Source organism: Saccopteryx leptura, chromosome 6 (assembly GCF_036850995.1).
Source record: "Saccopteryx leptura isolate mSacLep1 chromosome 6, mSacLep1_pri_phased_curated, whole genome shotgun sequence".
Classification (NCBI taxonomy): Eukaryota; Metazoa; Chordata; class Mammalia; order Chiroptera; family Emballonuridae; genus Saccopteryx; species Saccopteryx leptura.
Window position 1 is genome coordinate 82,380,313 of NC_089508.1, and position 16,404 is coordinate 82,396,716.

At 41.9% G+C, this 16,404-nt stretch overlaps 1 protein-coding gene across 3 annotated transcripts in view; it reads left to right on the forward strand.

Annotated features, from left to right (window-relative positions):
• The window catches only part of RASGRP1 (RAS guanyl releasing protein 1), a 93,278-nt gene that overhangs the window by 72,839 nt on the left and 4,035 nt on the right, over positions 1-16,404 (forward strand). For 2 of the 3 annotated variants that reach the window (XM_066341872.1, XM_066341873.1), the window contains exons 11-16: positions 440-544; positions 4,234-4,343; positions 5,038-5,182; positions 5,919-5,955; positions 6,668-6,820; positions 7,730-8,115. In XM_066341872.1, the coding sequence (XP_066197969.1) occupies positions 440-544; positions 4,234-4,343; positions 5,038-5,182; positions 5,919-5,955; positions 6,668-6,820; positions 7,730-8,115 (936 nt within the window). Of the gene's footprint in view, positions 1-439; positions 545-4,233; positions 4,344-5,037; positions 5,183-5,918; positions 5,956-6,667; positions 6,821-7,729; positions 8,116-9,337; positions 9,476-16,404 lie in introns of all 3 variants that reach the window. The other variant, XR_010746141.1, reaches the window with a different exon arrangement.

Sequence of the window (16,404 nt, forward strand, 5' to 3'; positions counted from 1 at the left end):
TCTGTTTTTAGAAGAGATTTTAATTTGGGCCAAGTCTTAAATACTTAAGAGTGGATTCCATCTCAGTTTATCTAGGCCTCAGATAGTTTTCTTATGTGTCTTCCTGCCTTTTAGCTCTTTTTCTTCTCATCCATATCTCTACCAAATAGTAAGAGGAAATTTAAGTGATCCACTTTACTCTTTGTTGATAGCTTTGACAAAAGGTTTAATGAAGAGAGAACTGAAATGCAAGTAAATTTTGAATCTTAAATTATCTGTAGATGGAGATAATGTATGTGAGGAGTGTTTTGTAAACAGTAAAACACAATACTTGTGTTAGCCAAGATTACTGTTCTAAATTTCAATATGTGGACTATGCCCAGAGCCCCCCAGATAGTGAAGGAATTGTAGATTACACTGCATTGTAGTCATGAGGATTTCTCTGATTGTTTCATTGTAGCCACTAACACCTTCAAAGCCACCAGTAGTAGTGGACTGGGCCTCTGGAGTATCTCCCAAACCTGACCCCAAGACTATTAGCAAACATGTGCAGAGGATGGTGGATGTAAGTACAGCTGCGTTTAAGTGGACCAAAGCAGGGCACCCGCCGTCTGCTTAGTCTTGCATGTGGGGAGACGGGCAGGGGGCACAGTGGTAGAAACACATGGTGAGTGTAAAGCCAGAAGCCACAGCCAGGGCCACTATCACAGCAGCCTTCTGGCCCATGCAGGTTCGCATTGGATTCGGACAGTCGGTAAAGAAACAGCGGAGCCAAAAACTGGTGGGCCATAGCCTTTAATCCTACCTTGCACCCGGCGGGCAAGTAAAAATACACACTGGGCTCCAAAACCCAGTCACACTCAGTGCTCACAAAGCCACTGACTTATCCGAGTGTCCTAGAATCAAAGGTTTCTAGCTCACCAGCCTTCTTCTCCTCAGTTCCCCATCTTCTTCCTTATCCCAGATACAAACTCTACACAAACTGGCATCTCACTCAGCACTCCGCCATCTTGGCTGCTTCTCCTGGCCTCCTCCACGTGGCCTCCTTCCGCTGCTGGCTCTACTCTCTCCTCACTCTCATGCTAACCTCAGGAACCAAGAGCCAAGTCCCGTTTTGCCCCCATTTTATAGTGTAGCTTCACAACCTTTAATCCAATATACAAAGTAGGGAAGTCTCCAACCCAAAGTCACCTTCTGAGGCATGATTGGATTGCACCACCCCACATCAAAAAGGGTAGGAAAGGCTTAATCCCAAAACCAAGCCCCAGGCTACAAGGATTCCGCCTGCCTTTAGCCCACCCCAACACACATTAATATCACCTGGGCGACGGCTTCCTCGTGTTATCTTTAACAAAGTGAGCATAATACATTTTATCTGCCCAACAGTGAGAAACTTGGAACTTGTTCCGATGCGAGCACAGGCAACCGCTTCTCATATTGCGGCTGCAGAGCATTTCAGACCACCACTTTGGCCTGACATGGGGGAGTGAGCCTCCTCTTAAAGGCCTTTGAAGAGTGTAAAGCCAGAAGCCAAGGCCAGGGCCACTATCACAGCAGCCACCTGGCACATGCAGGTTCACATTGGATTCGGACAGTCGGTAAAGAAACAACGGAGCCACAAACTGGTGGGCCATAGTCTTTAATCCTAGCTTGCACCCGGCGGGCAAGTAAAAATACACACTGGGCTCCAAAACCCAATCACATTCAGTGCTCACAAAGCTACTGATTTATCCGAGTTTCCTAGAATCAAAGGTTTCTAGCTCACCAGCCTTATTCTCCTCAGTTCCCCATCTCCTTCCTTATCCCAGATACAAACTCTACACAAACTGGCATCTCACTCAGCACTCCGCCATCTTGGCTGCTTCTCCTGGCCTCCTCCACGTGGCCTTTCTCTGCTCTCCTCTGTTCTCTCTTCTAATGATAATCTCAGGAACCAAGAGCGCAAACTCTTGTTCCATCCCCATTTTATAGTGTAGAAATCCAAACCCTTAATCCAATATACAAAATAGGGAAGTCTCTAATACAAAGTCATTTTCTGAGGCATGATTGGATTGTACCACCCCACATCAAAAAAGGGTGGGAAAGGCTTAATCCCAAAACCAAGCCCCAGGCTACAACGATCCTGCCTGCCCCCAACACACATTAATATCACCTGGGCAACGGCCTCCACGTGGGCAACGCCATCTTTAACAAAGTGAGCATAATACATTTTATCTGCCCAACAAAGAGTTTATATTTAAAGGTTACCAGTTGATTTGGGGTTAGAGAGAGTTTGGAAAAGATTTGAGTGAAAGATTATGAGAATCTAAAACTGAAAATTTTGGCACCACTTGATTCAGTTCCCTGTCCAAAATGTTCTGCATTTATCCTTGTGGACCATTCCAGTGGAACAACAGAAAAGTAAGAGCCAGTGTAAAGCCAGTAGCCGCAGCCACCATCACACCGCCTGGCCCATGCAGGTTCGTATTTAATTAAGACAGACAGTAATGAAACAGAGCCAAGAACTGGTGGGCCATTACCTTTAATCCTACCTCGCACCAGGTAGGCGAGAAATACACACAGTCAGAATATACTTCCCTTTCCATCCAGGGCTGACAAATCACTGACTCATCAGAGTATTCCAAGAATCAAAGGTTTCTACCTTACCAGCCTTATTCACCTCTGTTCCCCATCTTCTTCTCTCTGCACAAACTGGCTTCTCCTTCAGCACTCCGCTATCTTGGCTTTCTTCTGCAATGCTGATGGCAGGATCTGAGCAAGCGAGAGCCCCAAGTTTGCTTCATTTTAGAGTGTAGAAAATTAAAGCCTTTAAGCCAATATACAAATAAGGAAGTCTCTGATACAAAGCCACTTATCTGAGGCATAAATGAGATTACTCAGAAGGGTGCACCCCCCCCCCCCATCATGCAACAGATAAAGGTGTGGGAAAAGCTTAGTGTTGAGAAGATCTTAGTATTAGAAGAATGTTGAAAAGATCTTGGTATTAAAAGGGTGGGAAAGGCTTAGTCTTAAAACTAAGCCTTAGGCCCTGGCCAGTTGGCTCAGTGGTAGAGCGTCGGCCTGGCATGCGGGGGACCCGGGTTCGATTCCCGGCCAGGGCACATAGGAGAAGCGCCCATTTGCTTCTCCACCTCCCCCCTTCCTCTCTGTCTCTCTCTTCCCCTCCCGCAGCCAAGGCTCCATTGGAGCAAAGATGGCCTGGGCGCTGGGGATGGCTCCTTGGCCTCTGCCCCAGGCGCTAGAGTGGCTCTGGTCGCGGCAGAGCGTCACCCCTGGTGGGCGTGCTGGGTGGATCCCGGTCGGGCGCATGCGGGAGTCTGTCTGACTGTCTCTCCCCGTTTCCAGCTTCAGAAAAATACAAAAAAAACAAAAACAAAAAACAAACAAAAAAAAAGCCTTAGGCTATGAGGACCTTGCCAGCTTACAGCCTGTCTCCCACACCCAATGCAAACTATAAGTGAGCAAACATATACATCATATTTACAAACTTATTTGACTAACAGTCAGAAAGTGACAGGACAAGAGTGGCTGAGGATTCAGGGGGAGGAAAGAAGCACTTCCCACTGAGCTAGAGCTTCACAAAGAAGGTGCAGTCTGGGCTGAGCCAGGGAAAGGTGAAGGAGGGAAAACACTCTGCTGTGCAGTGCGCACACTAGCCAGGGTGATGGCATAACTGATACGCTGATGGACCTCTAATGGATCAGTGGATCAAGAGCACCCATCACCATCACCAGATGTGACCCACCCATTTTTGCAGCAACAATGAGCACATGTCCAAGTTTCTCTCATTTAGGCGGAGGAGAGGCTTTCAGCAGCAGCTCCAGCCCCTTTGTCCTTTGACTAAAGCAGGGGTAGTCAACCTTTTTACACCTACCGCCCACTTTTTTATCTCTGTTAGTAGTAAAATTTTCTAACCGCCCACCAGTTCCACAGTAATGGTGATTTATAAAGTAGGGAAGTAACTTTATAAAATTTATAAAGCAGAGTTACAGCAAGTTAAAGCATATAATAATAATTACTTACCAAGTACTTTATGTCGGATTTTCGCTAAGTTTGATAGAATAAATCTTTATAAAACAACTTACTATAATTAAGTCTATCTTTTTATTTATACTTTGGTTGCTCCGCTACCACCCACCATGAAAGCTGGAATGCCCACTAGTGGGTGGTAGGGACCAGGTTGACTACCACTGGACTAAAGGGAAAATGATTGATTTCTCTTTGGTAATCACCAAAAAAACTCCCTTTTTTCAGTCTGTCTTCAAGAACTATGATCATGACCAAGATGGATACATTTCTCAGGAAGAATTTGAAAAAATTGCTGCGAGTTTTCCATTTTCCTTCTGTGTTATGGACAAAGACAGGTGAGGGTTTGTGGAAAAGAATACGTGGTTATGAGCCCTTTAGTAAAAAACAGTTTATGGGTATGGCATTAAAAGATCTTATGAACTTGGATATGTTGCTATGATCACGTAATGAATATTTGGGCTAAGAGAGCAATCATCAAATGAATGCCTGTCTGGCTTTGGTTTGGACCACAGCAGACCATGATGCCAGTTTAGGTATAGTCAACTATAAATTTACAAAAGTCTTCCTTCTTGTTTTGTCCTTACAGATTGTGAGAAACTAATATTTATTAATAATTTGCATATTTACTTTTCGCAAGATTATATCAATTTTATCTTGGTTCTCTATACACAAAACTGAATGTATGGTTGGCAGGTTCCAGTTATGCATCATGTACTCTCTGAAGTCAGAAACGGCAGCACAGTGTATTTCTCTCCCTGTACAGTTTCCATCATTTCTTTTTCAACTCCTGGAGATGGTATTTAAATTAGTTGGGAAAGCCTAGTTTAGCCAAACAACAACTCTATAAAAATAAGTAATGCTTCCTTAACTGCTTATTACAAGCTATTCATGTATGCTTAAGAGGAGGGCTCATGGAAGTAATTAGCAGGCAGTACACACTGTGCAGCACTCAGGATGAAAAGGAAGGTAAGTTTCTGATGAGAGGGCAGGCCTGCTCCCCTCACACCCTCGCCTGTCATGTGTTTTTAGGGAAGGCCTCATCAGCAGGGACGAGATCACGGCCTACTTCATGAGGGCCAGCTCCATCTACTCCAAGCTGGGCCTGGGCTTCCCTCACAACTTCCAAGAGACAACCTACCTGAAGCCTACCTTCTGTGACAACTGCGCTGGATTTGTAAGTTGTTCTTAGAGTGCTTCAGGGCTGAATTTGAGGAGGGGTGCAGGACAGGCGAAACGACCAAGTCAGGCAGAGCCCTCACAACCCTTATCAGCGCATCCCAGCTTAGAGCCTGAGCGAACACCGAGAATAGCCTGGCCCCAGAGGCACAGTTTTTACGTCACTCACCTGTTCCCGATCCTTCCTGATTTGTTTTTCCCTCTGGTACATGAGGCCTTGTATTAAAGAAGTATTAAATTTGAGATATATAATTTAAGTATTATATATTCATATGCTGTTTCATATTTTTTAGGGAAAAGGAATATGAGACATCCTCATCCTTCCCCACTTCAAAAGGAACTCCCTTTAAGAAGTCATCTGGGTGCTGCTCCTCTGCTCACCATTGACCAAATTTCCTCTCAAACTCAGTCCCCGACCCCAAGATTCTATAGATTATGTTCTTTAGTTTGGGGTCCCAAGAAGGCTGTTTGTCCTATGATTTGACTTCTGGCCTGGAGAAGGCCTGACTCATAAATCCTACGAGCTTCTTGAGAACATTTGCCTCTGATCAGCACAAACCTTCCTATTTTCAGTTTAAGGTCAGGAGGGACAATACATATGAGAGAGGAATGAGGCTTCCCTCCCACCTGAGGAAGAAAGTAGATGAGGGGAAATCAGGAGCGGTATCAGCATTAGCCTCCTAGCAGGTAGATGAATGAATGACGTGTGGTGTATTCTGTCTCTTGTCTCATAGCTCTGGGGAGTGATCAAACAAGGATATCGATGTAAAGGTAAGGCTCAGCTTTGTTGATTGCATTGTTTTCCCTGGCCTCACATGTTCTCCTATAGTAGTCGTCCATTCAGTCCACAACTTCTCAGCACAGCCTCCTCCTCAAAGGGTCTCAAAGGACCCCGAGAGTGACTGCCACCACACAGAAGAGAGGAGTGCTGAGTGAGCTATTTTCAGCTTCCCCGTACAAGATCCTTTCCCTGCATTGGAAATAGAGATGGCTGGTAGGAGATTATGGTCTGAGATGGTCATGGAGACGTGGATCCCCAATGAAAGGCACAGAATCACTTTGAAACAGAAGTGATTACCAAAGGCCCTTGTCAGCTTTCCTTTTTATCAGTAGGCCTCCTTGTGACTAGAACAATTCAGGAGTGAAGGAAAGGAGCCCTTTTACTGCAAGGAAGAAAGACTTAAACAGACCCCACAGCTGGGAGCCTCCAGAGGATCTCCTCGGAGTAGGCAGTATGTGTAGGCTATCCAGGACCAGCTCTCCCTTCCGAGGTAACCACTTCTGCTCCTGAGACTCACAATAAGGGCAACAGCTAGACTGAGATCCAGGACTGACCCAAGTGAGAATGCTGGGTTCATTAGGAATGTTAGGTGTCCTAGCTCCAGAGGACAGGCATGTGTGACAAGAAGGCCCTGTACAAATGTGGTTCTGAGACCCTAGAGAAGAAAGTGAAAGACTTTCTGACCAGGTGTCTTGTCCACAGACTGCGGGATGAACTGCCACAAACAATGCAAAGACCTGGTAGTGTTCGAGTGCAAGAAGCGAGCCAAGAACTCAGCAGTGCCCACAGAGAACAGCACCTCGGTGGGGCCAGCGTTCAGCCTTTGCTCGCTGGGAGCCAAAGACCTGCTCCATGGTAAGTAGGCACAGGGAACAGTCATTTTGGAAAGTGAAATGGGAAGGGTGAAGTTTTCAGGGAGGAAAGATTACCTTTATCCTTCTCTTTCTTAATTAAAACTAGCACAAATACCATTATGAAAGACATGCCGGTATAACATTTTAATAGAAAAGCATACTTTACAATTACTGCTGAGTCTCTGCAAACCAGTAAACATATATAGATAATCTGCTGTCTATCTTAAAGCCTGCAGCTCATCTCAAACACATCTTCTCCTATTCTACTTTTCTAGAAACTTAACTTCTTTTGGTTAATATTTAGGCTAGGTAAGGGTGTTATTTCAAAGAAAACCAGAATGACTCTTCTTTCCTTATCAGTATCAAACAAGAGCAATACATTTGATACACTTCCACAACGTCAAAACTTTCCTCTCACAGTTAAGTTGTGCCTGTTGTACAAATGGGCAAACAGGTGCTACAGAGAATTCCTACCAGCTGTTTAAAGCCACCTGTATCACAAACAAAACCTGAGTGCCAACAGCTCCCAGATCCCAGGGTCTACTGAACGGAGTTATGAAGTGTTTGCCTATATATCGACTTTACCCTCTTTAATCTATGAGTCATTACAGCATAGAGACAGGGGCTTCGATTTCTCTGCAGAAACAGAAACCCTCTAGGTAACCTTTGTGCAAAGAAAAAAAAGATGCCCTTTCCTCAGGGAGGCTGCAGCCTGATAGCAGCGGCCACAGCTTGGCCAGCAAAGCCCTGAATTTCAGTCTTCACCCCTAAACTGGGTACCTGAAAATGAGTCCACTGGGGGCCTGTCGAATTCCTATAACAATAATAAAGGTCTCATTTGAAACTAAGGCACCAATCTGAGTGTCTGCTCTTGAACTGCAGTACTGACATGTCATGCTCCTTCCCACAGCACCCGATGAAGGATTGCTTCCATTCCCCAACGGGGAGGCTGTAGAGCAAAGTGAGGAAAGTAAGGACCGGACCATCATGCTCATGGGAGTGTCTTCACAGAAGATTTCTGTTCGGCTGAGGAGGACTGTCTCCCACAAGGCCACCCAGACAGAAGCGCTGCCTTGGATTGACAGCGAAGGCCCTTCTGGTCCTTTTACACTGACTTCCCCAAGGAAGACGGCCCAGGACACTCTGTATGTGCTTCCCAGCCCCACGTCTCCATGCCCCAGCCCGCTTTTGGTCAGAAAGCGAGCTTTTGTCAAGTGGGAGAATAAAGAATCCCTCATAAAGTCAAAGGAGGAGCTCCGTCACCTCAGACTCCCAACCTACCAAGAGCTGGAGCAGGTACCTTTCCCTTTGTTGTCGGACTCTCTGAGCGAAGGGGGGCTGAACCAGGGGCGGACTTACATGCTGAGGTCCAGACCAGGTTGATTACTAGCAGAATAAAGCAAAAAGAGAAATGAAAAAAAAAGGATTCTGGCTTTCTCTCAAAGAAACCAGTGGGGGCCCTGATTCACACGGCACGAACACAGCAGGATACGTACAGGCTCCCTACTGCCATAGCTACTGTTTCAGAGTGTCAGTGCCCAAGATTATTCACAGTAGGCTCCTAGAGGAAAATATATTTGTACTAGTCAGTTTCACTGTGCTGACACCACACCCTTTTCTAAATGGAACTTGAAGTGAACGTGCCTAAATCCTCCTTCCTTATTATAATTTTTACTCTATTCATCAGGGTTATGTTTTGGGACCTTCATGGTTGCCTAGGCATCTTCCTAAACGAAGGCAGGTGATCTCTGTGCTACCAAAAACAATAAATAAATTTTAAAAAGGAGGGTATTATTAAACTCAACAAAGAAAAAGCCCCCCTCTATAAATGAGGGAAATAATTTCTAACACATCAGGTAATGTGCTGATCTTCTATACATATTAGAACTGTTAAATAAATAGTAGCTGCTAAATGCGCAGTTGAATATAATCTATAGAATATAAAAACTGTGCTATTGCAGTTTTTTCTATTAGGAAAAATGTCGAATAATGTACCTATTAGAGGCAAAATAAAGTTTACCAAGAAAAGGAGAACAGGACTTTGGGAATATGGTGCCAGAATGTGAGGAAAGGGATAATGAGGTTTAAGAAAAAGAAGAAAGGAAAGGAAGAGATGGAACAACAGGTAGTTTCCAAATATTCTCCTCTGTAGGGTCAATTACTAATGTGCTTCTCTGTGTTTAGAGTGCAAAGCTCAGAGTACTTAGAGCTCTTGTCATGGGGGTAATAGTTTCTTACCAATGACAGGTAAGTTAAGTCATTTTAGAGATAGGCCAATTGGAGCCATCATTATCATTCACCTCATTAAAGAGGAGAAATGCCAGTCCGCCTTACCCACCCCTTCCCCCAAAAAACATCAAGTTTGGCAATGTGTTTTTGCAGGCCTATCATTACAAATATAAAACCAATACCTACCTAGGTAGAATTCCTTAAATAATTCTACATAGTACACAGTGAAACTGTGCAAGACGGCCTCAGGACCCCTACCTTGTTCTCAGTGTTGTTCCTTCCCTGTCAGACTCCCAGAAACTGAGAGGCACATTTGAAGAAACAAGTTACATACATAACAAAAAAAGAAACTCTTGGTTTGGTGCCTGAAACAAAAAGACAATATTAGGAGGAACGTAAGATAAAGAACAGAATTTCTGGATGAAAGGTACTCTCTCTTGCTCAGATTTTTTTTTTTTTTTTTAATTTTTCTGAAGTGAGAAACGGGGAGGCAGAGACAGACTCCTGCATGCACCTGACTGGGATCCACCTGGCAAGCCCACCAGGGGGTGATGCTCAGCTCATCTGGGGCGTTGCTCTGTTGCAACTGGAGCCATTCTAGTGCCTGAGGCAGAGGACATGGAGCCATCCTCAGCTCCCGGGCCACCTTTGCTCCAATGGAGCCTTGGCTGCAGGAGGGGAAGAAAGAGATAGAAAGGAGGGGGGGAGGGGGGGAGAAACAGATGGGTACTTCTCCTATGTGCCCTGGCTGGGAATTGAACCCAGGACTTCCACACACCAGGCTGACACTCTACCACTGAGCTAGCCAGCCAGGGCTTCAGATTATTTTTAAGACATCCTTTAAGATTCAAGGCAGTCAAAGATGGTAAAATATAAGCCACACAAAGTCTTTTCTCTTCAGAGGTAGAAAATGCCAAAATTAACTTTAAAAAAAAAAGAAAGAAATCTTGAAAAGTGAACTCAATAGAATAGAAAGAACTTTACAAAGATCTGTTTGTAGCCCCAGATGTTTCTTACAACTAGTTATTGAACTGTGTGACCTGTTTGGTCTTCTGTAAAATACAGGCCCAGAATTCTATGTGCTTTCTTTATAGTTTGCTTCAGATCTTGACATTTAAATGCCTATGAAAAGGTACACTCTAGTAGGAATGGAAAGAGATGAGAAGCATCAATCATCAGTTTTTTCATTGCAACACCTTAGTTGTTCACTGATTGCTTTCTCTATGTGCCTTGACCACAGGCCTTCAGCAGACCAATTAACCCCTTGCTCAAGCCAGCGACCTTGGGTCCAAGCTAGTGAGCTTTTTATTATTTTTTTGTTTTGTTTGTTTTTGTTTTTGTTTTGTATTTTTCTGAAGTCAGAAACGGGGAGACAGACAGACTCCCGCATGCGCCCGACCGGGATCCACCCGGCATGCCCACCAGGGGGCGATGATCTGCCCATCTGGGGCGTCGCTCTGTTGTAACCAGAGCCATTCTAGCGCCTGAGGCAGAGGCCATGGAACCATCCTCAGCGCCTGGGCCAACTTTGCTCCAATGGAGCCTTGGCTGCGGGAGGGGAAGAGAGAGACAGAGAGGAAGGAGAGGGGGAGGAGTGGAGAAGCAGACGGGCGCTTCTCCTGTGTGCCCTGGCCGGGAATAGAACCCGGGACTCCTGCACACCAGGCCGACGCTCTACCACTGAGCCAACTGGCCAGGGCTCTCTGGTGAGCTTTTTGCTCAAGCCAGATGAGCCCGCACTCAAGCTGGTGATCTCGGGGTCTCAAACCTGGGTCCTCTGTATCCCAGTCCGACACTCTATCCACTGCGCCACCGCCTGATCAGGCAGCAACAGTGACTTCTTGCTGCAAGAAGTGAGTAGTAGAAAGATTCAGATGACGTAGGGCAGGAATAATTCCTACCCACTAGTACCAGAACTCATAAACCCTCTCACCATCTTCCCAATTGACTCTCTTTTATCCTTATCATAGAGACTTAGGGAAAAGAATTCACAATTGTGTTTTTTTTTTTTAATTTTAGTGAGAGGAGGGGAGGCAGAGACAGAGTCCCACATGTGCCCTGACCGTGATCCTCTTGGCTAGCCCACTAGGGGGCGACACTCTGCCCATTTGGGGCCCTTGCTACCATTGCAACTGGAACCATTTCTTTAGTGCCTGAGGCAGAGGCCATGGAGCTATCCTCAAGGCCAACTCACTCCAATTGAGCTATTCCTGCAGGAAGTAGAAGAGAGAAAAAGAAAAGAGAGGAGAAGGGATAGAGAAGCAGATGGGCGCTTCTCCTGGGTGCCCTGACCAAGAATTGAACCCAGGACATACAAACACCAGGCCGATGCTCTTACCACTAAGCCAAGTGGCCCTGGTCAGGTCCACAATTATGTCTTGAAACACAATGAGTCCACTTTCCCATTAAGTAAAATCCTTACCATGACTCATCAATCTGAAATCCAGCAGCCCAATCCACAGCTTGCCCTCAAGTTTTGCACTCTGAACACAAAGCAACACATTAGTAATTGACACTACAGAGTAGACTATTTAGACAACTGCCCACTGTCCCCAGTTTTCCCATCATTTACTCTCCTACACTACTCTAGCAAAGGTGAAAAATAATGTCAGAATTAGAAAACTAATGATATATTAGAAAAGTGTGTTAACCACTTAATTAAAGTATAAACACTTAAGGAGTGTTAAAAAGGAACTATTATCTAATTTCTCAATGAATTCACAGAATAAAAAGAGGTAAACTGACATTAAAATATAAAAGGGGAAGAGTAAGAGTGGAAACTTTATAGGCAAATGAAGATAAGGTGCTAGCAGCATAAAAAGGACTATTTTATCTAGAATCTTTTTTATAAGCCACATGGTAACCACAAAGCATAAATCTAAAGGGTTATGAAACATAGAAAGGGGAGACTGAGCAAATAACCATGGAAAGACCACCACTTTACAAAGGTAAACAGGAAAAGAAACAATGAAGATACAAAACAACCAGAAGGCAAACAATAATATGGCAGTAGTAAGTCCTTATATATCAATAATCACTAAATATAAATAGGTTGAATTCCCCAATCAAAAGGCATAGAGTGGCCATATGTATTGGGGGAAAAAACAAGACCCAACTACATGCTACCTGTAGGAAACTCATTTTAGCTCTAAAGACACACAGGTTCTAAGTGAAGGGATGGAAGAGGATATTCTATATGACTAGAAACAAGAACACATGGCTGTAGCCATACTTACATAAGACAAACTAGACTCCAGGCAAAAAAACAATGAGACTAAAGAAGGTACAAAAATTGTAAATATATACACAGACATCAGTAGAATACTGAAATATATCAAGCAAATACTAATAGATCTAAAGGGAGAAATAAAACCATACAATGATAGGAGGGGACTTCAATACCCACTGTCAGAAATGGATAGATCATCCAGGCAGAAAATTACCAAGGAAATGTTAAAACTAAACCACACTTGAGAACAGACATATAAATCGCCTTAACAGACATATATAGAAAATTCGATCCAACAGCAACAGAATATACCTTCTGGAGTACACGTGATAAGGCACAATACAAATCTCAGCAAATTTAAATATTGCAAGTCATACCAACTATATTTTCAGACCACACTGGTATAAAACTAGAAATCAGTAAAAGGAAACTGAAAATTTACAAATATTATATTGAAACTGAACAATCAAAGAAATCAAATGGGAAATAGAATATCAAAAATGAAAACAAAAACAATATATCAAAACTTATGAGATGCAGTAAAAGTAGTTCTAAGAGGAAATTTTATAGGAACAAATGCATAACTTAAGAAATTAGAAAGATCTCAAATAAACGAACAACCTTTACACCTCTTGGGACTAAAAAAAAAAAAAAAAAAAAAGATTAAGCCCAAGTTAGCTGAAGGAAGGACATCATAAAGACCAGAATTGAAATAAATAAAATATGAGACAAGAAAAAGAATAGAAAAGCTCAACAAAACTGAAAGCTGGTTTTTTGAAAAGATAAAGAAAATTGACAAGCCTTTGGCCAGATTAAGAAAAAAAGAAGACTCAAATTAGAAATGCAAAAGGAGACATTATAACTGTTACTACACAAATACATAAGACCATAAGAGACTATTAGGAACTATTAACTGCCAATAAATTAGATAACCTAAAAGAAATGGATAAAGTTTGAGAAACACAAAATCTACCCAGACAGAATTAAGAAGAAACAGAAATAAGAACAGACCAATAATGAACAAAGAGATTGAATAATAATGAAAACCTCCCAACATAGAAAATCCCAGGATCAAATGACTTCACTAGCAAATTCTACCAAACATTCAAAAAAGAATCAACATCAATCCTTCTCAAACTCTTTCAAAAAATTAATGAGGGAATACCTCCAAACTCACTCTACAAAGGCAACATTACCATGATACCAAAGATAGATAAGGACACCACAAAAGAACTACAGACCAATATTACTGATAAATATAGATACAAAAATTCTCAACAAAATAGTAACAAACCACATTCAAGAACACATAAAAAAGATTATACACTGTGACCAAGTGGGATTTATTCTTTGGAGACAAGGATGGTTCAACATACACAAATCAATAAATGTAATACATTACATTAATAAAATGAAAAATAAAAATCACATGACCATCTCAGTGCAGAAATGCATTTGACAAAACCAGCAGATTAGGTACAGAAGGAACATAACTCAACATATCAAGGGGCATATAGAACAAAGCCAGGCTAACACTATACTTGAGAAAAATTTGAAGCTTTTCCTTTAAGATGAGAAACAGACAAGGAAGCCCACTCTCAGTATAGTACTGGAAGTCTTAGCTAGAGTGATTAGGCAAGAAAAAGAAAGAAAAGTCATCCAAAACAGGAAAGTAAAACTAGTATTATCTTTAGATAGAGTCTATATATGGAAAATCCCAGACTCAACCAAAAAATGGTTGGATCTTATAAACAATTTCAGTAAAGTTGCAGGATAAAAAAATCAACATACAGAAATTAGTTGCATTTCTATACATCTAAAAAAAATAAAACTATCCCATTCACAGGAGCATCAAAAATACTTGGAATACATTTAACCAAGGAAGTGAAAGATCTCTGCAATGAAACCTACAAGACTTTGCTGAAACTGAAGAAGACATAAACCAATGGAAAAACACCCATGTTCATGAATAAGAAGGAAATTGTTAATATATCCACATGCCCAAAGCATTCTATAAATTTAATGCAATCTCAATCAGAATATCAATGGCATTCTTCAACAAATGGAAAAAAATTCTAAAAATTGTATGAAACCACAAAAGATGCCAAATAGCCGAAACAACACTGAAAATAAAGAACAAAGTCAGAGATATCATCACATGCCCTGATTTCAAACTGTACTATAAAGTACAGTAATAAAAACAGTATAGTACTGGCACAAAAATAAACAGACAATTCTGTGGAACAGAAAAGAAAACCCAAAATTAAACCCTTGCTTATACAGTGAGTTAATATTCAATGAGGGAGCCAGGAGCACTCAGTTCAGAAAATATACTCTCTTCAACAAATGGTTTTGGGAAATGGGAAAAACACATGCAGAGCAATGAAACTGGACACTTAATTTTACACCTCTCAAATTACACAAAAATTAACTCAAAATGTATCAAAGACTTAAACATGATTTGATATTATAAAACTCCTCAAATAAAACATAGGAATAAAGCTCCTTGATATTGGTTTTGGCAATGATCTTTTGGATATGACACCAAAAGCAAAAACAGCAAAAATCAACAGATGAGACATCAAAATTAAAACCCTTTGCAGCCTGACCAGGCGGTGATGCAGTGGATAGAACGTTGGACTGGGATGTGGAGCACCCAGGTTCGAGACCCCAAGGTCGCCAGCTTGAGTGCAGGCTCATCTGGTTTGAGCAAGGCTCACCAATTTGAGCCTAAGGTTGCGGACTCGAGCAAGGGGTCACTCGGTCTGCTGTAGCCCCCCCAGGTCAAGGCACATGAGAAATCAATCAATGAACAACTACGGAGCCGCAATGAATAACTGATGTTTCTCATCTCTCCCTTCCTGTCTGTCTGTCCCTATCTGTCCCTCTCTCTTACTCTGTTTCTGCCACACACAAAAAAACAAAAACCCTTTGCAAAGCAAAAGAAACAAAGCAACCAACAGAATGGAAGAAACGTTTTGCAAACTATGTATCAGATAAGGGGTTAATATCCAAAATACTATATAAAAAACTCATATAACTCAATAACAAAAAATAATCCAATTGAAAATGGGCTTAACTGAACATTTTCCCAAAGAAGACATACAGATTGCCAACAGGTACATGAAAATGTGCTCATCACCTCTAATCATCAGGGAAATGCAAATCAAAACCACAATGAAATATCACTGCACACTTGTTAGAATGGTTATCATCAAGAAGATGAGTGATAAGTGATGACAAGGATATGGAGAAGAGGGAGCCCTTGTGAACTGTTGATGGGAATATAAATTGGTATATCCACTGTGGAAAACAATATGGGGGTTCCCCCCCAAATTAAAAAGAACTATGTTATGATCCAGAAATTCCACTTCTGTATGTTCACCCAAAGAAAATGAAAACACTAACTTGAAAATATAAATGCACCACCATCTTCACTGCAGTATTATTTACAATAGCCAAGATATGGAACAACCTAATCGTCCCCTGACAGATGAACAGATAAAGAAAATGTGGAACACACATACAACAGTATATTATTCAGCTATGAAAAAGAATGAAATCTTCCCATTTGTGACAATATGGCTGGATCTTGAGCACATTATGCTAAGTGAGATAAGGCAGACAGAGAAAAACAATGACTATATTGTATCACTTATATGTAGAACTTTAAAAAGCCAAATTTGTTAAAACAATAAAATGGTGGTTACCAGGATATGGTGGTGGGAGGACAAGACTGATGTTTAAAGGTACAAATTTGTAAGTGGTAAATAAGCCCTAGAAATATAGTGCACAGAACGGAGATTATAGATAACAATATTGTATTAAAATCATCAAACTTGCTAAGAGACTAGAATTATTCCAACTAGAAAGGATAATTATTTAACATGAGAGGTGTTAATTATAGTTAAAATGGCAATCATGTTATATAACTATCAAATTAACATGTTGTACACTTTAGATTTATATAATGTGTCAAATCTATTTCAATTAAAAAAAAGTCAAGACTTGCAAACCAACTACTGTCCGTCCATATAATGAAATCACTGAAAATCAGATGACTAGATCCCAGTTTAGAGGATGGGATAAAACCTCCTATCTTTACACCATAAGAGTCCATTAGTTTT